Source organism: Caretta caretta, chromosome 1, assembly GCF_965140235.1.
Source record: "Caretta caretta isolate rCarCar2 chromosome 1, rCarCar1.hap1, whole genome shotgun sequence".
Taxonomy (NCBI): domain Eukaryota; kingdom Metazoa; phylum Chordata; order Testudines; family Cheloniidae; genus Caretta; species Caretta caretta.
The window spans coordinates 132,183,947-132,209,058 of NC_134206.1; the positions used below are offsets into that span (position 1 = coordinate 132,183,947).

The 25,112-nt window shown below is 41.1% G+C and overlaps 1 protein-coding gene across 4 annotated transcripts in view; it reads right to left on the reverse strand.

The window, feature by feature from the left end:
• The window catches only part of ANOS1 (anosmin 1), a 181,251-nt gene that overhangs the window by 66,267 nt on the left and 89,872 nt on the right, over nt 1–25,112 (reverse strand). For all 4 annotated transcript variants that reach the window (XM_048860374.2, XM_048860383.2, XM_048860365.2 and 1 more), the window contains 2 exons: nt 8,510–8,572; nt 4,806–5,028 (listed from right to left, as the gene is read on the reverse strand). In XM_048860374.2, coding sequence (XP_048716331.1) covers nt 4,806–5,028; nt 8,510–8,572 — 286 coding nt within the window. The remainder of the gene's footprint in view (nt 1–4,805; nt 5,029–8,509; nt 8,573–25,112) is intronic.

Sequence of the window (25,112 nt, forward strand, 5' to 3'; positions counted from 1 at the left end):
TAGCACACTTACCTCAGATCATGACAAATAAAACTGCTGCGTTGACATTTAAACCCTCCTATCAATTTTGTCCTATGTATTTTAATTATGTTGTGACTTTAATAAGGCTCTGCACAGGTGCCAGGGTTCAGTGTGTGGATTGGTGCCATACATTGTAATTTAAATATGCTTCTACCCTAACTATCCATACACAGATGACTCCAAGAAATTACAAATAGTTTTAATATTAAGAGTTCAATACTTTTACATTAGAAATGTATCAAATGAGGGGTGTAAAAACAGCCAAACATTAGTCCCATTGTAGTCAGAGTTTTGCCACTGCCATCAATGGGGGAAGAATTTGGTTCAAAGAGCATATATAAATCAGGTCTCGGATGTTTTTTTCTCTTCATATCCATAACTGATATTACTGTATAATGGGAGCATCTGTGTTTTCTTAGCAAATCCAAAACTGCCAGTGTGTAAACATAAATTATCAGAATTTTGATCCACTTGTCTCTATTTACCAAAGATTTAAATGAGGAATATCTGAGGTTTAATTGTTCCAACTCCTTCACTTCCTTAGATCAACAAACTGCCTTTTGCAGAGCTTTATAAACAGACCTTTCCCAATTACATAATCTGCTACAGTAAATAAAGACAAATATTGTAGTGTTGAAGAAACCTAAAAGCATCATGAGGAAAATTCAGCATTCAAATCCTGTTACCACATAGGTTTAAATCCTGGATATCATTCAACAGCCAGAAGTCATAATCTAATGTAATGAGCATCATGAACTATGTCAGTTCATATGTCTACATTTTCAAATCCCTCTTTAATTATGATGTACAATAATCCTACTATTTGCATGTTAAAAAATCTTCCACCTGCTTTGCATTAGGATCAGTTGGATTCACTTGATTGGAAGTAACTCAACCTCTCTGGTGTATGTAATTGTGTGCAGATGGATCTTAGCAGCACAAACAACTAACGCATAGCACAAGTGCATTTTAAAATCCTTTTGTGGAATCAGCATCATCAGTTTCATATCCAGATGTGTGAATGCAATCACTACTCAATGTGCTTTTTATTATGTAAATGCTCAGTCCCTTTAACCATTCTTGAACAAATTAGTCTTCCGAAATACAGTGTTCCAGTGAGGAATTCAGCCCATGTCTTGTTTTATATGTGGAATACCAGAGTCCAGAAAATGTGTTACCAAAGGTGTTTTTCAACTAATACGTATGTATCCGTGCCATAAAAAGTAAATATATAAACATCAGACATAAGAAAGCATACTTTTAACTCAAATGTAAGAGTAACCCAATACCTGGGGGCTGGGGAGGAGGGGTTCAAAATATATGGATATTAAGTTTATGTATCATTGTAGGCCAGGGATTGTATGTAATTTCATGTGGGAGAATGACCACAGCCCTGCAGGAACTAAGAATAATGGGGGGGTGATTAAGCAAATTAACTCACCTCCAACACCTGGAGATGCTTCCATATACCAGTTCAGACTGGATTCTCCAGAGACCAACAGACAAAAAAATGGACCTTTGGATAAACAGTCTGAGTTTAAACTAACTCAGTGCCTTCTTTCTAATCCAGCAAATGGACAAGACCTTCTGTCCAAAGTGGGGGAGGGTCAATCTTCAGGGAAGTGTTGGAAGGACTGGCACCTACCAGAGCCAAAGTTGGGGTGATCCCTTTTAAGTTTTTTAGCATGAGTGAGGGTTCTTCTATTGTTTTTAATGTTCTCTCTAATGCTTTCATCTTAAGAACAAATGTTCTTGCTTAGAGAGGGCAGTGTGGTAACTTACAACTGCTGGCCATTATGCTGCTCAGAAGCCTTAGAAGACTAAGCAAAGTACAGATGCTGGCCCATGCAGGCAGTCTTGCTTGCTTGGAATAACATAGTGTGGGCAGTAAAATATACGGCTTGGAAATACCCTGGTCAGGAGGGAGAGAGACGTGAGTCTCTGCCTAAGACAGGTAACAGCTGGGATCTAGAAGCCTAAAAGTGGGTGCCCTTGCTGGACCATGGAGGGGAAATACAGCTGCAGTTGCCCTGAACTGTCAGCATATTACATTAATTAAAAGTTGTCATTAGATTTTTCTATGTATTTCTGTGTATTACCAATCTCCAAAACTTGATCAACGGTGAAATTATAGAAACTTGCAGAGAGCTAGTCTACACTAGAAGTGCTACAGCAGCACAGTTGCACGGATGCAGCTATGCCGTTGTGGCACGACTGGAGAAAGCTCTCCCATTGGCATAGAGTGTCCTCTCCCATTGGCATAATAAATCCACCTCCATGAGAGGTGGTAGCTATGTCAGCAGAAGCTCTCCTGCCGACACAGCACCATCCACTCTGGTGCTTAGGTCGATGTAACTTACGTTGCTCAGGGAGGGTGGTTTATTCACACCCCTGAGCAACATAAGTTATACTGACATAACCTATAATGAAGACAAGCCCATCGACTATTTTAGTTTCAATCTGAGTTCATTTTCTGGCTATGAGTGCTGTCAAAAAGATTAGCATGAGTATTGGATTTGTTCACTAGATCTTAGTCATGCTTGCCAATTTTGCTCTTCCTAGTGGCAGGGAGGTCATTTGCCCTTGGAGAAAATGAAAAGCAAGACTGCCCAGCTCCATCTTGTTCTTTGTTGTAGGAAGACAATTTCAAGGGCTAATGATCTGAATTCGTCAGCTGAGAAAGCAGAAGAGCATTGGTTCTGCCCTTCCTGTGTAACACATCTGTGTGCTTCCAAGCAAATACCTACTGAAGATAACTGATAAGATGTTGGAGCAGAATGTTAGTGCTACAAGTATATAATTAGACCAGACTTCTCCTTTTGCATTCATTCACCATATCATATCCTATGTATGCTTCCCTACATACAGCTCTTTAATTTCACCCCCCCCGCGCTCCACACACGCACCAATTATGAAATACATTTGAATGTCCTCAATGAAACTTACTATATAACGTCACATTTGAGGTTTGATCCTGTAAACTTCTGCTCCCATGCAATACAGATACTGTATTACTTTAGCACCAATTTTGGGTCATTTGCATCAAAAAGAATACGAATGAGTTAATGAAATCATTCATTTTTAATAATCTTTTGCACATTAATATGTGATGTTATAATAATGTATTAAAGTCTTATAATTATATAAGACCTGATTCACAGACCATTGAAACCAGTGGAAGTCTTTCCATTGACTTCAATGAGCTTTGGATTAAGCTCTTATTGGAGGTCATCCCAAAACACTTTACATACAGTGCCTTTGTGGGTTCCAGGTTTACTGTGCTTCGGTAACTTTCAGATCAAATTTGTTTTATTTATGTTAAGTAAATCAAAAGATTTTCTAACTGCTAACGCTGTCTGGGTTTAGAAAGTCAAGCTAGAGAGACTTGGGTAGTGTGGACTTGATTTGGTCCAGTTCTGTTGATAAAGTCCTTGACAGGAGGCGGTAGAAGTATACACTGCTAGAATCTTATTTTCTCACTAAAGTAAGGAGAATTTACTTTTAATATACACACAAACCAAGTCTGTGGAGTGAGAAAGTGCCTTTTATACAGTCACTTTTCAGTGTTAGATTCACACTTTAAGAATATTTAAGTGAACAAAAGTTATTGTTAACAAATCAAACTCTGGAATCACTCTTAGAGCCAATCATTCCATAAGTTATAATACCTTATTGTTGCATGATGAGGAAAACTTTCTTCTCCGAATTTCAATACTCCAATCAAAGCAAGTAAAAACATTTTAATAGAACTTCTTTCCTCAGCCTCTTCAAGCATTGAAATACTGCCTATATGTATTTTTTAGTATTTTCTAACTGCTTTATCTGCAAGATATCAATGCCATTGATTCAGAATATAGCACTCATTTGCTCTCCAATTGGATTATCTCTCACTATGTACTTGGTAGTGCTACCCACTTGATTCTTATTAACAAAGATTATCTCTGATTTAAGTGATTTAAACTGTTTATCTTTAAATACTTTCATTGTTGAAATTGTTCTTCTCATCTGTGTAAAATTAAGTGACACTCTACACAGACGGGCCAATTTGTTCTGCTTATGATTCAGATTCACTGTGGCCTCCTCTCTGTGATTCACTGACACCTTGTTAGGGATTCCACGAGGGAATTATTGAAGCGTAGGAGCGGAAGGGACCTCAGTAGATCATCTAGTCCAGTCCCCTCCACTCAAGGCAGGACTACCTAATAACTAGCCCAGTGACTCTCAATCTTTCCAGGCTACTGAACCCCTTTCAGGAGTCTGATTTGTCTTGCGTACCCCAAGTTTCACCTCACTTAAAAACTACTTGCTTATAAAATCAGACATAAAAATACAAAAAAAAATGTCACAGCACACTATTACTGAAAAATGGCTCTCTTTCTCATTGTTACCATAGAATTATAAAATAAATCAACTGGAATATAAATACTGTACTTACATTTCAGTGTCTAGCATATAGAGCAATTATAAACAAGTCATTGTCTGTATGAAATTTTAGTTTGTCCTGACTTCGCCAGTGCTTTTTATGTAGCCTGTTGTAAAACAACGCAAATATCTAGACGACTTGTACACCTGGTTGAGAACTAGACCATTCCTGACAGGTGTTTGTCTAACCTGTTCTTAAAAACCTCCAGTGATAGAACAATTTACAGTTACAATTATATCCTCACCATCACCTCTCACACACACACTTACTTCCCTATAAACTTAAAGGTCTTGTTTTTCAGGCAGCTTTATTACAGGCTAAAACACTTAGCACACTAACAGTGCCTCCTAATGATCTCTACCTTTGTACAGATTTTTTGGTACTTGACATGTATGTCCACATCCATTGGAGCAGCACTTCTTCACCCCAGAACATTCACTGTCAGCCTCACAGCTTTCAACACAGGCAGCCGCAAAACCGCTGGCCTTCTCAGGTGCTGGGCAGTCTCCTTGCTTCACTGACAGGATGTATTTGAGGAATTCACAGCTAGTTAGGCATTCATAGTTCTTCTTGGGGAAAAGAGGCTAAAGGGAACATGAAACAATTGTACACGTCTTCAGTGGAAAAAAAATAATGCTGAAAGATTTCCAGAGATTTCTTTGGAAAGAAAAGTCAAATGCTCAGCTATTGCAAGACTATCCCTGAGGGTTTACATATCCATGTAGCTTTTAAACAAAGCTTGCAGAGTACAGAATGGTGAAATCCCTCAAACAAGACCACTGTCTTTTATGGAATTAAATTGTTTTTATATGCCAGCTTTTCCCATTTTCTTCATATTAGCTGACTATGAAGTTGCTTCATGACAGATTGAAACCATTCACAAACCAGTCCTTTTTGGAACCATTCTGTATTTTTCCCTTTGTATTTCATGGCACTTTACCCATAGTATACTGCATAGCAGTGGTGCAGGAACAAGGGATGCTGGGAATGCTACCACACCTCTCCGCCTTGAAGTAGTAATAACAAATACCAAATACATGGTTCCCATCATCAGCACCCCTACTATAAAAATAATTCCAGCACCCCCGCTGCATAGTGCCACCCCAAATTACACAGACAAAATTTAGTAGTAATATTTTCATTTGGTTGTTGAATCACATTGACGTGAGGGGACTTACCAACATCTTTATGTTAATGTCATTTTTTTTTAAAGGAGAGATATTTTTCAATGATCTGTTAATTCTACTTATGTGAAAAATTAGGTTCCAGTTCTACGGAAAGCTACAAAATTTTAAAAGGCATGTGCCATCTTTGTTCCAATAATGGGCTTACAGAGTTCATTTAAAGTTGCTTCTAAAAGTATTATGAATTTTCTCAGAGAATGATTTTGGAGCCCTATTCTACAAACCCCAACTCTTGTGAGTAACTCTTCCTCACACAGCTAGTCCCACTGTCTCAGTGGATTCCTCACATAAGTAAGAAATGTTGAATCAGGCCCTTATTTCCCAGTAGAGACTTTGCAAACTTTGAAACTAAATTTTTGCTTCCAAATGTTATCCTGAATAAAGAGAAATTGACAGATTTCCACCGCAAATGAGAATGGCCTGGGTTAATTCAATCAAAATGGCATCTTCTGCAGTGAGGTTGCGGGTGACAGTGAGTGTGTGTGTGAGAGAGAAGGAGGGAGAGGCTAATTTTAATCCTAAAACATCACAAATTTGCAGCTAGTTAATTAAAAAACTTTATAGCCCCTGGGAGGCATAATATGTCTTCAAGGCTTCTCTTCCGCACTCTGTTTCACAGCTCATTTTTCTGCTAGCTGCTAAATGTGCTGCTCTTCATTACTGGCCTTTGAGGTTCTAAATTTAGCTTCAATCATAAAATCACTAATCAAAAAGAGATGCTAGCACATTTTAAATACAATAGAGCAGTGTTCTACTAATGTTTTTCTTTTAAACGAAAATGTGTGAATTCAGATTTGGAGATATAAAGCCACAGTGAAGAGGGATGTATGAGATGTAAGTTATACCCACTTTATACTACTTTAGGTTTTGTCTACATGAGAAAGCTGCATGAGTTTAAACCATTTAAAGCTATGTCTACATTACAGACCTTATAATGGCACAGATGTACCGTTGCAGCTGCCCCACTCTAAGGTCTCCCGTGTAGCTGCTCTATGTAGCTGGGAGAGAGCTCTCCTGCCAGCATAATTAAACCCCCAATGAGTAATGGTAGCTATATCATCAGGAAAGCATTGCTCACCAACACAGCACTGTCCATACCAGCACTTTTGGTGGTGAAACTTATGTTGGTCAGGACTCAGAGGTGTGGTTTTTGACACCCCTGACCAACAAAAGTTTCACCGACAAAAGTAGTAGGGTAGAGTAGACAAAGCCTTAGTTTATGGAAATCTAAGGACTTGTTTACACAGGGAAGTTTTACCAGTTATGCTAATATTATATATGCATAGTTACACAGGGATAACCTGTGCCCATACAGACAAACTTATTCTGGTATAAAAATGCCTTTTTGAATTCAGTTTAAACCCCTTCCCAAGGGACATAAACTAAGCCCAAAAAAGGCATTCTTATTCCAGAATAAGAGTGGGAAGACAAGGAGAAGAAGGTTAAAGCGGTATAACTTTATCAGTTAAATTAACACATTAGATTAAACCAAAAACACTTCCCCATGAGACAAAACCAAAAGTCTTATCTATGCACATATTTTTATTAATTTAATGGAAGGATGTTTTCAAACGGATTTAGTTAAATCAGTGCAAAGCCCTGTGTAAACATTCTTATTTTGGGTTAAATTCAGTTTAGTTTAAATCTGTAAGAAACTAATAAATAAATTGATATGAACTACTCTCAAACCAAGTACGATTATCTATACAACAGTTTGCACTGGTTTAACTAGTCTATGCTAGAAAGAAAGACTTTGCTGATTCAGCTATATGGGTATAGTTATAGTGGCAGAGCCCCCTCGTGGATACACACCTTATATTTGCCTAAGGTGCAAGCCAGTATAGCTAAACCAGTTCCCCAAACAATATGCACTATACTGGTAAAAGGACTCTTGACAGCATAGCTATGTTATTTGGAGGTGTGGATTTTTTCATTCCGTTGAACCAACATGGCTATTCAAGCAAAACTTTGTATCGTAGACTTGACCTGAGGGTTTGTCTACATACAGAGTTATTCCAGAATAGCAATTCCCAAAGAACTCTTCCTGATTCAGACATTCTGGTTCTGGAATAAGACCAACTTTCTCCAGTTTCACTTAATCCACTTTGGAAGGGGATTAACAAACCAGAAAAAAGGCTTTCTTATTCTAGAATAAAAGTGTCCACACATGGAGTTAATCAGGAATAGTTTATGTGTATTCCGTTCTCACTCTACCTTATTCCAGAATAATTTTCATGTGCAGATAAATCTTCAGTCTTGCTTCATCAACCCTAGAATTGTAAAGACTTCTAGGTTTCAGAGGAACAGCCGTGTTAGTCTGTATTCGCAAAAAGAAAAGGAGTACTTGTGGCACCTTAGAGACTAACCAATTTATTTGAGCATGAGCTAGCTCACAAAAGCTCATGCTCAAATAAATTGGTTAGTCTCTAAGGTGCCACAAGTACTCCTTTTCTTTTTGCGAAAGACTTCTAGCTTATATATTAGCTCATGTGTGTTTCAAACACACTTTTTCCTATGTGTTTCAAACACACATGTGGCCTGAAGGGATAGAAGGGAGTGTAGCAGTAATAGCAACTAGCTAGAGGGATTTAACAGAACTTCTCATATTTGTAAAGTTAACTAAGCTTGTTCTAGATGGGAGACTCAAGTTTCAACTTGAGGAAAATGGTTGGTACAAAAAATTCAGTAACAAATTGTGAAAATAGTGTTTTTACTCAGATTTAATACTAAATTGTTACACTCATCCTCCCAAAATACAGGAGAATGTGCATATGTAGATTGTGTGTGTTAGCTGTCACCTTAAAGTGCAAACCTCCATAGTAGTACGAATGAAAGAGACAGCCAGAACAAAGTGAGAAAGAATGCCTCAGGGCTGACCTACCTCACAGAAACTTTGGCAATGGTTTTTCTTCAAGTCCCAAGATTCTTTGCAGGGCTCCAGGCACTGAGGGAAATCATGAAAAAGAGAAAAGGGACTAGTCAGTAAGAGGAAAAAGTAACATTCATAGCAGACCTTACGCCTTTATTGATTGTTTGACCCATAGGAAGTTAATACGTTTCTTTAAACCACTTCTGAGGATAAGACTGTGTCATAGTCTCAGATCAAGGTCATTTTGAACCACTGTTAGATTATAGGAAATGTTTCCAATATTTCTCATTGTACTAGGCAGTATCCTTGGCTGTGTATGTGCCATCCCCTTAATTGCTGTGTTGAATCTGGATATATAACAGTTAACATCATGCCACCAGATTGCTCCATGGAGCCTAGAGACAACAGTTATTGTCTGACGTGCTCTTGAAAACTAACCCATGTCTTCTGTGCTAAACATAGCAAGTAGGCTGGCATATGGGCTCTGCCAGGCTGGGAGGAGAAGGAATCCTGCCTCCTGAGACCATGGAGTTGCGGTAGCAGAGGTTTCACCTCTGTTCTTATGCATTTGTGAGAGACAAAGCCTAAAGGTTATGTAGTAGCAGATTCATCAATCCCAAACCACTGCTTCTTCACCTTCAAACTCCACTATACAGGTATATACAGTGAGCTTAGTACCATGGCATGCAGGATGCACAGATCCACAGCACAGAATCCCCAAACCTGACCCACACGCACACCAGAGCAAAACTAGTGCCAGGCTGTCTGGGGCCCTCTATTGCCATGGAGAAGGGAAAAGATTTGCCACTTCCTAAAATCTAGACTTCCTTATTTTGGGGGTGGGTTTTATTATTAATTATTATTATTATTATTAAGGCAGAAGATCTTGGAAAATACTAATAGAGCTGAAATTAAATTCCATATTTTGTCCCTGGCCACAGGGGAAAGCTGCTTATCTACACTGGAGAATAAGGCCCTTGTGTACAGTTTAGCATTAAAATCACATGTATTCCTTAAACACATATTGCATTTTGTTTTAGAATCAAGAATTTATCATAAGAACATGAGAATGGCCACAGTGGGTCAGACCAATGATCCATTAGCCCCAGTATCCTGTCCCAGTGCCAGATGTTTCCCAGGGACTGAATAGAGTGGCTTTCATAGGACCATGTGCATCTACACAGTTTAGAAATGAACATAAACATATAACCTATATCTAAGCATAACTGTACGTTTGTGCCATGGTAAAAAACTAAATGCACTGAAACAAGATTTGTCTTTTTTCCCTACTAGTGAAAGAGAGCTGTGAATTCGGTAGGGAAAAAGAAAATCATAAAAGTATTAGTCACAGGGGCTACAATAATGAAATATAGCTATCCCCCATTTCCTATTTTGGAGTTTTAATCCCAGCTTCTGGCAGTTTAATAACCACAAGATACACTTTAGCATAATTAGACTGCTACTTTTTAAAGCTTTCACTAAACTCTGTCAGTTTAATGAACTCCAGAGTTTTCTTGCTTCTGTGCTATAAGTGCCATACATCTGAGCCTGATTCTGCTCTCGCACCAATTTTACAACCCTCAACTGGCTTTGATCGAGTTAGTTTTGATTTACTATGGTATATGAGGGAAGACACTATGGGTGAAATCCTGACTCTATAGGAGTTCTGCCATTGACTTCAATGACCCTATACCTTTTCCTAATTCTTGCTTGGTTACTGCAGAGCCACATAAAGCTTTTATTAGTAAACAACACCAGACCTGACTGGATCCCCTATCTACATACGAAAGGGATCTTCCACATATGCCTCTCACTCCTCCCACGTGAAAGGAAGGCACTGCTCCTCCACTTAGCCAGGGGAGATGGGACAGTGGCAAGGAGTAGATTGGGAGGCCTGACTCAGGTCCTCTCCAACATGGGGATCAGCCTATGAGGGGAGTAGCTGATGGCACAAGAAGCCATGGCTCTCCAGCTTCAACTGAGTTGTATTGCTTGGGTACTGGGGAAGGAGTCGTCAGGAGCAGAGAGACAAAGTGCAGATGGGCCTGGCCTACTGCTGATAACCCAGGATTTAGGACACTCTTTGTATAGGCAGTTATGTAGCCCCCATCACCATAGCAAAGGAGTGTCTCACTCACATTAATGAATGTGTATTTAGCCTCATAACAACACCAAGAGGTAAGTAAGTGTTGATATTGCCATTTTACAAGTGAGAAACTGAAGCACCAAAGTCACATGGGAAGTCCATGGCAAAGCTAGGATTTGAACCCAGCTCTCTTGTATTTCAGTCCAGGTCATTAACCAGAGAGACCATCCCTGAGATCTCATGTGCTGTTTGTAGGGAGGGCAAACCTTACCCCTTTAATGGCAATGTTCAGGGGCAAATCTCAGGGAGGAGAACAGTACAGCTATTTCTCTCTGTTTATCTCTCTCCTGTGAATTTTCTCATGACAGGAATCGATATGTCTCATAGTGGCCAACCTGTGTTAGTTTCTATTAAAAAGAAAAGGAGGACTTGTGGCACCTTAGAGACTAACCAATTTATTTGCGCATGAGCTTTCGTGAGCTACAGCTCACTTCATTGCATCCGATGAAGCGAGCTGTAGCTCACGAAAGCTCATGCTCAAATAAATTGGTTAGTCTCTAAGGTGCCACAAGTCCTCCTTTTCTTTTTGCAAATACAGACTAACACGGCTGCTACTCTGAAACCAGTTTCTATTAAGGCATTCTATTTCAGTTTAAATTACAAATACGCTTCTGAACTGCATTTTATTTATTATATTTAAATAGGGGTCCCCCTTTTCTCCTCCCTGTGGCAACAGCAGTGCTCTGCAGAACACTACAAAAATAGGCTGTTTATCTGTGTATGTTCTGCAACAGAGTGATCCTGATCCCCATGTGCTGAAGTGCCTAAAGTGGGGCTTAAATTATGAATATAAATGAAAGCACGAAAATTTCTCCTCCCACACACATCTTCTCCATGACTAGCCCATCCAATCAGGCTAGGCACTCAGCTGAGGATTCGCCCCTAAAAACAGGAATTTGGCAAATGAAAGTCTTGTAAGATCAAGCCCTCAATTAATAATGCCTAGGCAGGAAGATACTGTTAAGATATGAAATATGTCACGTTGAATATTTAAATAAAGTCAACCCATTGCCACTAGCAGTGGTAGGCAATATTTGCTTTTTATGTCCAACTCTTCAGAAAATATCTGAACAAAGTATGTGTGCCTTGAAATTAAAAGTCCGGATGACACATTTCAAAGATTTTGCTGAAAGTCACCAAGGGCCCGATCCAAAGTGCACTGACGTCATTTGGAGTCTTTCCGTTGATTTCAGTGGACTTCAGACCAGAGTTCATGCTGGGGAGGAGAACATACAATTCTCCTGGCCAATAAAAAGAGTTTCAAAGAAAGGCCTACAACACTCATGGGGAAAGTATTCTATCCAGCAGATAAACACTTCCTGGTTTTCCAGATTATTGTAAATGTGTGTCTGTAAAACGATTCTGAAAATTCTTCCAGGATAAGGCAAAATTTATGCCAGGAAACAGTTTTCTGCTGATTTTAACTATTTTACTTATAAAGGAGAAAAAAGTCACCTGTAACAATACCACCAGCTCTCAGCTAAGTGCAGTACTTGGAGGACAGACCACCAACACATACCAAGCTGCTGCAGGAAGTGGTTCTGATGATTCAGTCAGTAGATGGCACTGTTCCCTCCGAGTTACTACTGAACCAATTCTAGCATGATGTTGGGCACATTGTGCTGCTGGAGAGGGCTATGTTTTGGATAAGAGAAAAAACTGAGGCCCGAACCCCCTGTGGTCATTAGAGGCCCACTAGTATTCTTCATAAGAGGAAAGGTGTTAACCTGCTGGCCTTGCCAAATTCCATTTTGGGTAACTGCACTATGCCTATGTTAAAATCTGCTGTAGTTTAATTTGGCCTTTCCTTTCCTGTTCTAGTCTATTTTACAGTGTTGCTGTGCACTGTTAAACAATTGCCATGTTTCAACACAGTACCTGCTTTAAATGATAACTGAAATGATCTCAGTATCTTGTATCATTCAAAACCAATGTAGGTATAAACTATGTCAATGATGACTACGTATAATCAGAAATAATGTTAAGCACTGGCTGGCACCGGTTGAGTTGTATAAATTACTGCTGCTTTCTTCAGTTTTGTTTTGCTATCCTTTTATTAAAAAGAAAAGGAGTACTTGTGGCACCTTAGAGACTAACCAATTTATTTGAGCATGAGCTTTCGTGAGCTACAGCTCACTTCACAAAAGCTTATGCTCAAATAAATTGGTTAGTCTCTAAGGTGCCACAAGTACTCCTTTTCTTTTTGCGAATACAGACTAACACGGCTGTTACTCTGAAACTTAGGAAATTCGGTGTGACAGCCAGGGTCCAGACACCTCAAGGAAAGAATCGAAGGTTTAACTCCCCCAAAATAAGCAGTTAAACTAATTGCACACTGTTATTTTACTGTAAGGAACATCGAGTAAGATCATTTATGACAGCTTTTCATGCACTGAACTTAATAGTTATTATGAGATATGTATACAGGTTATGGTACACAGACATGAATGTATATACACGGAAAACTGGAATTCTAACTGTGGTGCATCTTCAGCATGGCTTCACAAGAGGGTGGTGAAACAATCAGGGAGGGAGAGGCTATCTCCTCAGCCAGACAAGACTGGATTCAAGCACCTAGCCATTGTCCAGCCTGGGGGGGAAACAATGCAGAATTATCAAAGCAAACGGGAACAGTTTGAAATGGAAAAGAAAACTGCAGTCGTCGAAAACTAAGGGTACTTCTGCAGTGCAATGTAAGCCCAGGGTTAGGAGAACTTGAGTTAGCAGACTCTGGGTTTGTTAACCTAGGGCTTGAGTGTGTACATGCATTTGTATCCCCAGGTTAGGAACTGTTGAATTCTGGGTCCCAACCTGGGGTTCCAGCAGCTACACTGCATTATGTGAACCTGAGTCCAACCATCCCTACCCCAGACTTACTAGTCCGCTGCCAAAATGTGGCCACTGTAACCCATTGTTCATGGTGCAGTGTGGGAAAACTTGACTATCCAACAAACTTGACTGACCAGAGAACAAAGAAAGTCAGCCCATGGGATTGTGAAATACTTTTGGTACACTCCTGGAGAATTAATCCAGTGGAGCCATGTCTACACTGCAAAGCAGTTTGAACTCTGGCTCCCAGCTTAACGCTGGCTCAGACCCTCTACCTTCATATAGTCCTGGCACCCTGGGCTAGAGCCTTGTGTTACCACCGTTTGTGTGTAGAAGGGGGTTAGGCTTGAGCCTGAGTTCAAACACTGGACTTTCGTTGAAGTGTAGACATATCCAAAGAAAGGAGGGAGCTTTTTCCCACTTGGAATAACTATAGTGACTGAAGAAAAAAAAACTGCAAACCCTTTCAAAATAAAAGGGGTTTGAATTGAAGAACATATAGAACTTGGGGGGCCAGTTTCCAGGTGGCAGGCTGTCCGTGAACACTGGATCCTTTCTATATTCTGGGTACACTGTTTTAATGCCATAGGTACTCTTATTAGAAACAGAATTTTCTCTATTATAAAAGTGTGAAGCCTGAGGTTGTGCGTTTATATTTATTTTCTGTGTAATTTGGATGTGTTTGCTTTCCCCTTATTGTTTCATCTGTGAATCTGTTTTTTTTCTATTTAATAAAATTTTTGTTTAGTTTTATCCCAAGCAGGTCTCTGGTGTGCAAACTGGAGTGTGTACACCAAAGTGACAGTCGTACTTGGGGGGCTGGTTTCACACCCTGGGGGTGACAAGCTAGAGGGGAACAATTGAAGTTCTGGTAGTTAAGACCTCGGGAAGGACAGATTTGGGGAGACCCAGAGCTAGAAGGGCTGCTGATGTCACCCTCCAAAGAGTAACTGGGCTGGTGGCAGCCAGGGTGAAACCTTGGGCTGGCTACTGGTGTTAGGGAATTCAACCATGACTGTATAGCACAAAGGACCCCAAAGTTACAGGGCAGCTGGTGACGGAATCTCATACTGGTCTGGGTGGATCCAAAAATGTCACTCACAGGTTTAAATTCTAAGACTTATACCTATCAAGAAATGGATTAATATATTATCTGGCTATAGCCATGAACTAAGAAGAAGCAACAATCATCCCTTTCTACCAGCCTTCAATACGAGTATCATCCCTCCTTTAACTGTTAACACCATCCCACACGAACACCTGGCTTGAGCTGTATACGTTACAAGGAAAAAATGTTTGCTCATCAAATTGAGGTTACAGACAATGGCACAGTATTCCCACATTGTTTAAAAGATCTTTGTGTTATTTTTTCATGTTCTCCTTACTTTGGTTTTTGTCCAATATTAATGCAAGAGACCAGATCCTTAGCTGGTGTACACTGGTGTAATAATCCACTGTGTTAAACTAGTATAATGAAATGGAAAACTCAGGCACACATTGTTTCTGAACATGCAACAAATAAAACACTAGAGATGGAGATGTACTAATGAACTGTTCACCTCCTTAATTCCAAGATCTCACAAGACCCAGTGAGGAATACTAAACTGTGGAAGCAGCAGCTGTCAGGCCAACTTATATCAATACACTGCCTGGGAGACCAGTGAGCATTTTGTGTGATCCATCCTAAACTGAAACATGCTTGCTCTCTGATTTTCTTCTCCCTCCCACCCCACCCCCTTAGGCTGATGAGCCAGTAGCATCAGTGATTATCTCCCTACAAAATAATCTGAAATTTTAGCTCCCAAACCAAACTGCTGCCACTCTAATTGAGAGGGATTATTAAATATCTTTAATACTTAATACATTTAATGATTAAGTATCTTTAAAATACTGAATACATCTGTTCATGATGACAGATATAAAGCCTGCTATTAGGTACAAAGCATCAGCTCCACATGGCTGCCCTCAAGTTCTTCCTGTGTCCACATTAAAGAGCTTCTCAAGGCAGACATAAAACGGGTAACATTTCCCCTGGAAACAACAGGGTTAAATGACATAGAAGTGTTCCCAGTCTATATTGTTTGTGTTCTCACTACTGTAGGTCAGTGAGCACTACCATTTGGTAAAGAGGGCAGTTTTGTGTTTGAGTCTTAATTAAATTAGTTACAGTTAGGGTCATTCTGTGACACTATCATGCTATCTGGGAACCCAGCTGATACTGCCTGAAAGTACTTGCTAATTGAAGGGCTGGTTTTGAATGAAAGCCAGGTCTCAGATTTTGAATGGTCACTACGTTTGTAGAGGAGATGCATGAATAGATTGTTTTGGAACTTTAAAAATACTTTAGGGTCATTAGTTGGATCCTGACTGAAATGATCCCCCACCATATTTATTATCTTTGTTCTCTAATGATGCACTGCCTTGTGTGTAAGGATGGTGCTGCTGAAGCTGGAATCCATTTTATTCCAAGAGGTTATGTCTTAGAAATTCAGCCTCTTCTATAGTCACTCACTGTAACTTTATGCTTAGAAACAGAAATCCTGATATACATCATGGTGAGAAGAAAAATCCTGCCGATGCAATCAATATTCAAACATCACATTTTTTACAAAATGAAGACTGTTAATAATGCTATTCCTCACATTCCAGGGGTTAACCACTCGGGGGGTGAGGGGAGGGAGAAGGGGAACAGCACATGAAAATACACTGTCCCTCTATATGATAGATAACAAGTCCTGGTTTTTGTTCAAATAGTCAGGACCAGCTTCTGCCCCCCTTACTAATATTGAATTGTGCCCTCCTTCACGAAAAAGGTGCAAGGAATTTAATAGGATTGCTCATGGAGTAAGGTGCTATTTAGTGTGTATAACAGTATTGGATTCTGGCCACAAGACATAACAGGAATAGTACTCTGTTTCAGGCCCTTTTCAAGCTTTAATTTCTGAAGCCCCAGAAGACCCCAGGGAGAGACAGAAGTATTTATTTAAACTGTGAAAAAGAAAGGTTAAAGGGGTACATTAGCAGTGATGGACACCGCCTTGTGCAAAACTCCAGTTCAAGGGGCCTGGGTCAGTCATTAGTCAGTCATCAGTCCTTGACCCAGGCAACAGTGGCTTAAATCAAATCAGCTTAAAAAAAATCTAGAGCTGATTAATAAATGGAGAAAGGGAAGGTACATTGAAAATGTAGATGAAAGCAAATGAGGAAAACCTGAAAGCTAAGGCTGTCAGTTAACTCACGCAATTACTCGAAAAAAAATTAACTTTAAAAAAATCATGATTAATTGCAGTTCTAATTAAATTGTTAAACAATAAGAATACCAATTGAGATGTATTATAAATATTTTGGGTGTTTTTCTACATTTTCAATATATTGATTTCAATTATAACACAGAATACAAAGTGTACTGTGCTCACTTTATATTTTTATTGCAAATATTTGCACTGTAAAAAAGAAATAGCATTTTAGTTCACCTCATACACGTACCGTAGTGCAATCTCTTTATCGTGAAAGTGCAACTTATACAGGTAGCTCTTTTTGTTACATAACTGCACTAAAACAAAACAATGTAAAACGTTAATGTCTACAAGTCCACTCAGTCCTACTTCTTATTCAGCCAATCACTAAGACAAATAAGTTTGTTTACATTATGGGAGATAATACTACCCACTTCTTAAATACAATGTCACCTGAAAGTGAGAGCAGGCATTCATGTGGCACTTTTGTAGCCAGCGTTGCAAGGTATTTACGTGCCAGATAAGCTAAACATTCATATGCCCCTTCATATTTTGACCACCATTCTAGAGGTCATGCTTCCAAGCTGATGATGCTCATTTAAAAAAAGAATGCATTAGTTACATTTGTGACTTAACTCCTGCGGGGAGAATTGTATGTCTTCTGCTCCGTGGTTTTACCCACATTCTGCCATATATGTTGTGTTATGACACTCTTGGATAACGACACAGCATATGTTGTTTGAATTGAGAACACTTTTACAGCAGATCTGACAAAACACAAAGAAGGTTCCAATATCAGATTTCTAAAGATAGCTATAGCACTTGACCCAAGGTTTAAGAATCTGAAGTAATGTTCAAAATCTGAAAGGGATAAGGTGAGGAGCATGCTTTTGGAAGTCTTAAAAGAGCAACACTCCAATTAAGAAACTACAGAACCTGAACCACCAAAAAATAAAATCAGCCTTCTACTGATGGCATCTGACTCAAATGATGAAAATGAATGTGCATCAATCCACACTGCTTTTGATCGTTGTCAAGCAGAACCCATCATCAGCATGTCCTCTGGAATGGTGGTTGAAGCATGAAGGGGCATACAAATGTTTAGCATATCTGGCACATAAATACCTTGTAATGCCGGCTACAACAGTGCCATGTGAACGCCTGTTCTCACTTTCAGGTAACACTGAATAAGAAGTGGACAGCATTATCTCTTGTAAATGTAAATAAGCTTGTTTGTCTTAGCGATTGGCTGACCAAGTAGTAGGACTGAGAGGACTTGTAGGCTCTAAAGTTTTAAATTTTTGTTACATAACTGCACTCAAACAAAACAAAAGATTCTACATTTGTAAGTAGTGGCCAAAAGTTTTCAGGTTTTTGGTTTTCCAAAACAAAACAAAAGTTTGACAAAAGACGACACTTTCCACAAAACTTTCTCTTTACTCAAAAAAAATTGTTTTTGAAAACCAGTTTTGATGGATTTTTCTTCATTTTAGATGTTTCTTAAAAATCTCCCCCAATCAAAAGAGTAGGCCTGAAAAGAGAAAGACCCAGGGTGCTGGCAAAGTTCTCATATCTCCTCTCTCTTTCAAGTCCAGAAATAGGGAGCTGATATCAGCTCTGCTGCAAAGAGTGGGAAGCCAAGGTCACACTAAGCATCCTCTCCTGCTCCCCTGCAGTGTTTCCCCCCACATCCCTACTCCATCTTGTTTGGAATTTTCAGGGGGGTGGAGGGAGGGGACAGGAAGGAATGCTTCTCCCCCTAAGACAGGCTGTATCACCTTATTACAGGGAGTAAGAAGTGCTCCTTTCCAGTTTCCTCACATCTGTCTCCCCGCTTACTAGGTTAGGTGGTGGGTGTTTCTTTCTCTACTTTTTAAACCAATGCAACACACTGCTATAGGATCCTATGGGCAACACAGGTGCTACTGCCCAGGTACTTGTTGTCTCCTTTTGTTTTGGGAGAGAGCGATGTTATGTGTTCCAGATTCTTTCCCCCCCCCCCTTTCATCTTTTGAGGTCAGCTGACATTGCGCCTTTCTCTACCCTCACAGAACAGTTTGGAGAAAGGGAGGAGAGTAGTAGGTGAGCACTATGTTCCCTAGAGCTTGAGTCTGAGAAGCTGCACAGGATTATTATTAGGGTGACCACATGTCTCATTTTGGCCGGGACAGTCCCCTTTTTAAGCACTGTCCTGTACATCCTGACTTTGACAAAAGTGGGCAGTTAGCAAGAGCAAATGAACAAGTGCCTGGTTTGCCAAAAAAGTCAGATGTGCCCCGCTAGAGGGGCACGGAGGACTGTTGGGGAGGGTGGTGACGCGAGGTGCTTGGGCAGCAGGACTTGGGGCGGGGGTCAGCTCTAGCCCCAGGCAACGCGGAGCTCGGGAGGTCATCCCCAGCCCCAAGCCCAGCCGTGGGCAGTGCAGAACTTGGGGGCAGGGAAAGGTCAGTCCCAGCTGTGGACGGGAAGGAGCTCTGGGAGATGGTCAGCCTCTATCACAGGTGGCGGGGGAAAGGGGACAGCTCCGGCAAGCCCCGGGCCATCCCATTTTTACTTTAGGAAAAATGGTCACCCTAATTATAATTAAACATGACAGGGAAATCTAAGTTCTTTAGAGTCAAATGGGAACAACTCTGTAATTAAAAAAAGCTGACCAGCCCAAAAGCTGAAATGGCTTGAAAATATTACCTTTTCACTCACATTGTCCTTCTGAGCCTTGGAAGTCCCTCTGTTTACTGATTAGTACCACAGTAAAGTTTGAAAGAACTTTGCTGAGTGACTGTACAATACTGTTTTGAGCTGGGTCAGACCTTGTTATGGGTTGAGTTAAAACAGAGTTGGCAGACTTTGGCATGCAGCCAGCTAAGGTAAGCCCCCTGGTAGGCCGGGCCGGTTTGTTTACCTCACGTGTCCGCAGGTTCGGCTGATCGCAGCTGCCACTGGCTGTGGTTCACCGTCCCAGGCCAATGGGGGCTGCTGGAAGTGGCGTGGGCCAACGCATGTGCTGGCTGCTGCTTCTGCAGCCCCCATTGGCCTGGAGTGGCGAACCGTGGCCAGTGGGAGCTGCGATCAGCCGAACCTGTGAACACGGCAGGTAAACAAACCGGCCCGGCCCACCAGGGGGCTTACGCTAGCAGGCCAGGTGCCAAAGGTTGCCGATCCCTGAGTTAAAACCTCATTCAAACTTGTGTGACTGTGCCCTGCTTTTAAGATTGCTATAAGGAATACTTTAAGGGGCCACGCCTAAAGCAAGGCGTGATGAAGTTTGTCCAGAAACTAGCACATATGGGTGGAAGGTTCCACTGGGAATTGTTCTGGTCAGGTGAATGGGCTTCTAAGGGTGTGAAAAAAGTCCAGCTGGAGGGTGGGCCACATATGAAACTGGCAGACACTAAGAGGAAGAGAAAGAAACTAAAGCAAAGCATGAGCCTCTAAGCACAGTGGCCCCAATCCTTAGGCACCCAAGTACAAGTTTTAACCTCCACTTCAATCCAGAAAACTCCTGCTGAATGCTGTAGTGCATTCAACTCACTTAGTACCTAAATTTTCAGGGTAAAAGTTCCCTAGGCACCTATATTTCTGCCTCTGGACATGTGCACTGCTGCCTTCCTCTAGGTGTCCTGGCTCCCGTCTCCTGCCTAAGCCCCAGTGTGGTCCATGAACCAGGGGAAGATAGGAAGTCCTCTGCCTAACTCACATGTGGGGCCTGGTCCAGTGAGTGAACTCAGAGGACCCTTACTGGATCAAATACCATTCAAAGTCTGGCTGGAAGAGGCGGTGATAGTGGTCCAAGTTATTCCACTGTGTATAAATTAAATAGTAATTGGAGCAGTGAGACTGGACCTCCCAGGTGGGTGTGCTAAGTACTGGGCTCATGGAGTCATTTTCTCTCTGCTCCAGTGGCTCCAAGTGTACACAGTGGAACAGCTCCAACAAGCACAATAGAGCGAGACCCCCAGCTCGGTGGTTACAGCACTTGCCTGAGCAGTGAGAGACCCCTGTTCAAATCCTTTCTTCCCATCAGGTAGAGCAGGGGACTTGAACCTGGTGCTCCTACAGCCCAGGTGAATGTTCTAACCCCAGGGCTAAGAGTTAGAATGTGGGTGCTGCTGCCTGAAATAGATGCTCTAGCAATTATTTTGGAGATGTTCTATGGGTTGTGTTATGTAGGAGGTCAGACTAGATGAGCACCATGGTTCCTTCCTGGCCTCAGATTTTATGAAGCCTCTAGTGAGTGAAGCAGACACCTTACTTAATTCTCACAAGAAATTACAAGAAGAGGGGCTCCTGTTTATGGATTGCTAGCAGAAATAGGCACCTATCTCCATGAGAGGGGTGGGGCTTAAAGACACACCCCTCTCATTGCAAAGCCTAATTCCCTTTGTGGACCTGTGTTGATCTGACCCTAGGAGAAACCTAGAGAAAACTTTGGTGTCTGGTGCTGGCTAATGAGGCTTAGGGCTAGATTCAAAGAAGCTATCCCGTTTCTTGTTCCTGCTACAGTGGGAGAAGTAGGACTTTGTACCACCAAGATTGCATCAAAGAAAATATCAGACCCCATCATCAATTTCTGCTCCCAACTCGAACATCCCAAGGGCCCCAGTCTTTGACTAGCTGCTTGGATTTAAAAGGGGCAACAACAACAAACCTATGCACCTTTCTTGTGAGACAGCAGGATCTTTGTTTAAGCATGCCAGAATCCTATTTAGTACCCTACCAGTTCAAAAGGGACTGAGTGAACAAGCAGACTGTACCGACAAATACAGACTCAGATCTGTGCTGCCCATAAGCAGTGAGTTAACAATAATATTATTTGTTTTAAATCTTAGTAATTCCCTTTTCCCTTCCCAATGAACTGTCTATTTTACATCTATCTTATTTAGACTGTAAGCTCTTTGGGTCAGAGACGGTGTATATTTTGTTTTTATTGATTTGGCAATATTTAATCTTTGAGAAAAAGATTAGCGACCCAATAATAGTACTCTCCTCTAAGATCATTCCCATCTGGTTTATTTAGATCTAATAAAGTGTGCTTTTCTTTAACAGGATTAATATGAAACTTGAAATATTAATGCTAAGTGGAATCTAGCTAATTTTCATTTTGCTAATCTCTAAGTTCTACTAGGCACAACAGCCTCACCCCACTTCTCAGCCAAAATTTAATAGTCATGTAGTGAGGCTTTAGATAACTGAGGATTAAGTTATGACTCTTATGACAGTGCAGCATTATGAGATGAGGGTGGGTATACAACCAAGCAGCGGCTGCTGAAGGCATTAAGTCTGTGTAGGCAAAAGCAGGTGTAATGAAAAGCATACTTCCTGGCAGCATTTGCTATACCCCTAAAAGAAAGGTTGTAAAGACCTCCCTATGAGAACTCTTGAAGATTTACTTTGACTCCATATGCAACAGTGGCTGTTTGCTCAACCGATTCTCAGTTGGTTATAAGCCAGGATTCGCATGCACTCCAATTCTGCACATGAACAATTTGATTGATGATCCCTTCTTGCTACAATTTCTGCACACAAAAAACAAGTCTTCCTCTGAAAAAAGATTTCAAAAACAATCTCCCAAATGTGAACTGAGCATAAACCAATGAAGTAATGTCTTCCTTTATCTTGTGAGAATCTGAAACAGTAGTTTTGAGAGGCGTGAACTTCCCCATTCATCTCAGTGTGGTGCTAACTCTGATAATGCACATTTTATTTGAATATGGTAGTATCTATTTCACTAGTTAACATCCAGTTTGATCATTCCACAAATGCAATCTGCTTTCTACACCCAGAAATCAAAACTCCCAAGTGTCTCACACCAAATCATGAAAGCCTCCAGCTTTGCTAACACTTTCTATAACAGTTATAAAAATTTTCAATAAAAAGTTCTGCAACATATTGAAAATTTAAATTATACTAGCAACATAACATAATTTGAATATAATACCAACTTAAAAAGAGGAATACTGTACTGTACTGTTTCCTTAAGAGTTCATTAATCTTCCCTGAGGAAGAAATTAGCTGAAGCACATGGGCATACCACTGAACTTGTGTCCAGATTCTTTGCTTTCTTTCTTTAAGTGTTTTGCTAGTGATTTTTTTTCTCAAAAACTAACTACTGAATATATCTAATGCAAAGAAGTCCAAGTTTCCAATGGAGTCTTAACCATTAGCTCTGAGGTCTGAACTGCCCCATTCATTTGAATGAGTGCTAACTTGGATGCCAATGATGATAGTTAAAATGCCAACATTTTCAACTATTTCACTGCTCAAAGCATGTAAAAAAAGGAGAGAACGTACAATGACCTGAAGATCTACACTAGAATATAAAATGGAGGGGGTCGGGGGGGGCAGAGTGTCATAAAATGAATCACAGAAGATGCACAGGTTTTTAAGAACACAAGGTAGTTTTTCAGAGGGAGGCTTTGGATTGGTTTTGTTTAACTAAAGGAGCGATGGGGGGGTCTCTGCTTCAAAGGTTTGGGAAGTTGACTGTTCGGATTATATTAATCCCCTAAAACCCGACATTTTAAAAATGTATCTGAAGTTGCCACAGCATGTCTGCCTGCTTTACTGGAGAGATGCAAAGCCCAAGAGCCATGATGCAACATTTAGGTCAAGCTTGCTGTGAAGTACACAGACTTTGTGGTAAAGAGCCAACCATATCCCACACTGCACCCAAAATTAAACAAAAGATTACATGGAGCAGAAAGTCTGCACAGGCACATGTTTTGATTTACTGATGATGAGTGTCATCAATATGGTTGTCAACGAAGGAATTCTTTGAACAGAAAATATTTAGAAAGATTACTATTTCAGTGGGAGAACGAGAAGGAACCACATCATCATATTACAGCAGCCACAACTGCTTAATACCATATCTGTTTGGAGTGACAATAAGGGTATGTCTACACTACAAAATTAGGTCGAATTTATAGAAGTCAGTTTTTTAGAAATCGTTTTTAAATAGTCGATTGTGTGTCCCCCCCACACAAAATGCTCTAAGTGCATTAATTCGGTGGAGTGCTTCCACAGTACCGAGGCTAGTGTCGACTTCCGGAGTGTTGCACTGTGGGTAGCTATTCCACAGTTTCCGCAGTCTCCGCTACCCATTGGAATTCTGGGTTGAGATCCCAATGCCTGATGGGGCAAAAAACATTGTCGCAAGTTGTTTTGGGTACATGTCATCAGGCCCTCCTTCCCTCTGTGAAAGCAACGGCAGACAATCGTTTCACACCTTTTTTCCTGAGTTACCTGTGCAGACGCCATACCACAGCAAGCATGGAGCCCTCTCAGATCACTTTGGCAATTAGAAGCACATTAAACACCACACGCATTATCCAGCAGTATATGCAGCACCAGAACCTGGCAAAACGATACCGGGCGAGTAGGCGACGTCAGCGTGGTGACGAGAGTGATGAGGACATGGGCACAGACTCCTCTCAAAGCATGGGCCCTGGAAATGCAGGCATCATGGTGCTAATGGGGCAGGTTCATGCCATGGAACATCGATTCTGGGCTCGGGAAACAAGCAAAGACTGGTGGGACCGCATAGTGTTGCAGGTCTGGGACGATTCTCAGTGGCTGCGAAACTTTCGCATGCGTAAGGGCACTTTCATGGAACTTTGTGACTTGCTTTCCCTTGCCCTGAAGTGCATGAATACCAAGATGAGAGCAGCCCTCACAGTTGAGAAGCGAGTGGCAATAGCCCTATGGAAGCTTGCAAATCCAGACAACTACCGGTCAGTTGGGAATCAATTTGGAGTGGGCAAATCTACTGTGGGGGCTGATGTGATGCAAGTAGCCAACGCAATCAAAGATCTGCTGATAACAAGGGTAGTGACCCTGGGAAATGTGCAGGTCATAGTGGATGGCTTTGCTGCAATGGGATTCCCTAACTGTGGTGGGGCCATAGACGGAACCCATATCCCTATCTTGGCACCGGAGCACCAAGCCACCGAGTACATAAACCGCAAGTGGTACTTTTCAATAGTGCTGCAAGCTCTGGTGGATCACAAGGGACGTTTCACCAACATCAACGTGGGATGGCCGGGAAAGGTACATGACGCTCGCATCTTCAGGAACTCTGGTCTGTTTCAAAAAGCTGCAGGAAGGGACTTTATTCCCAGACCAGAAAATAACCGTTGGGGATGTTGAAATGCCTATAGTTATCCTTGGGGACCCAGCCTACCCCTTAATGCCATGGCTCATGAAGCCGTACACAGGCAGCCTGGACAGTAGTCAGGAGCTGTTCAACTACAGGCTGAGCAAGTGCAGAATGGTGGTAGAATGTGCATTTGGACGTTTAAAAGTGCACTGGTGCAGTTTACTGACTCGGTTTGACCTCAGTGAAACCAATATTCCCACTGTTATTACTGCTTGCTGTGTGCTCCACAATATCTGTGAGAGTAAG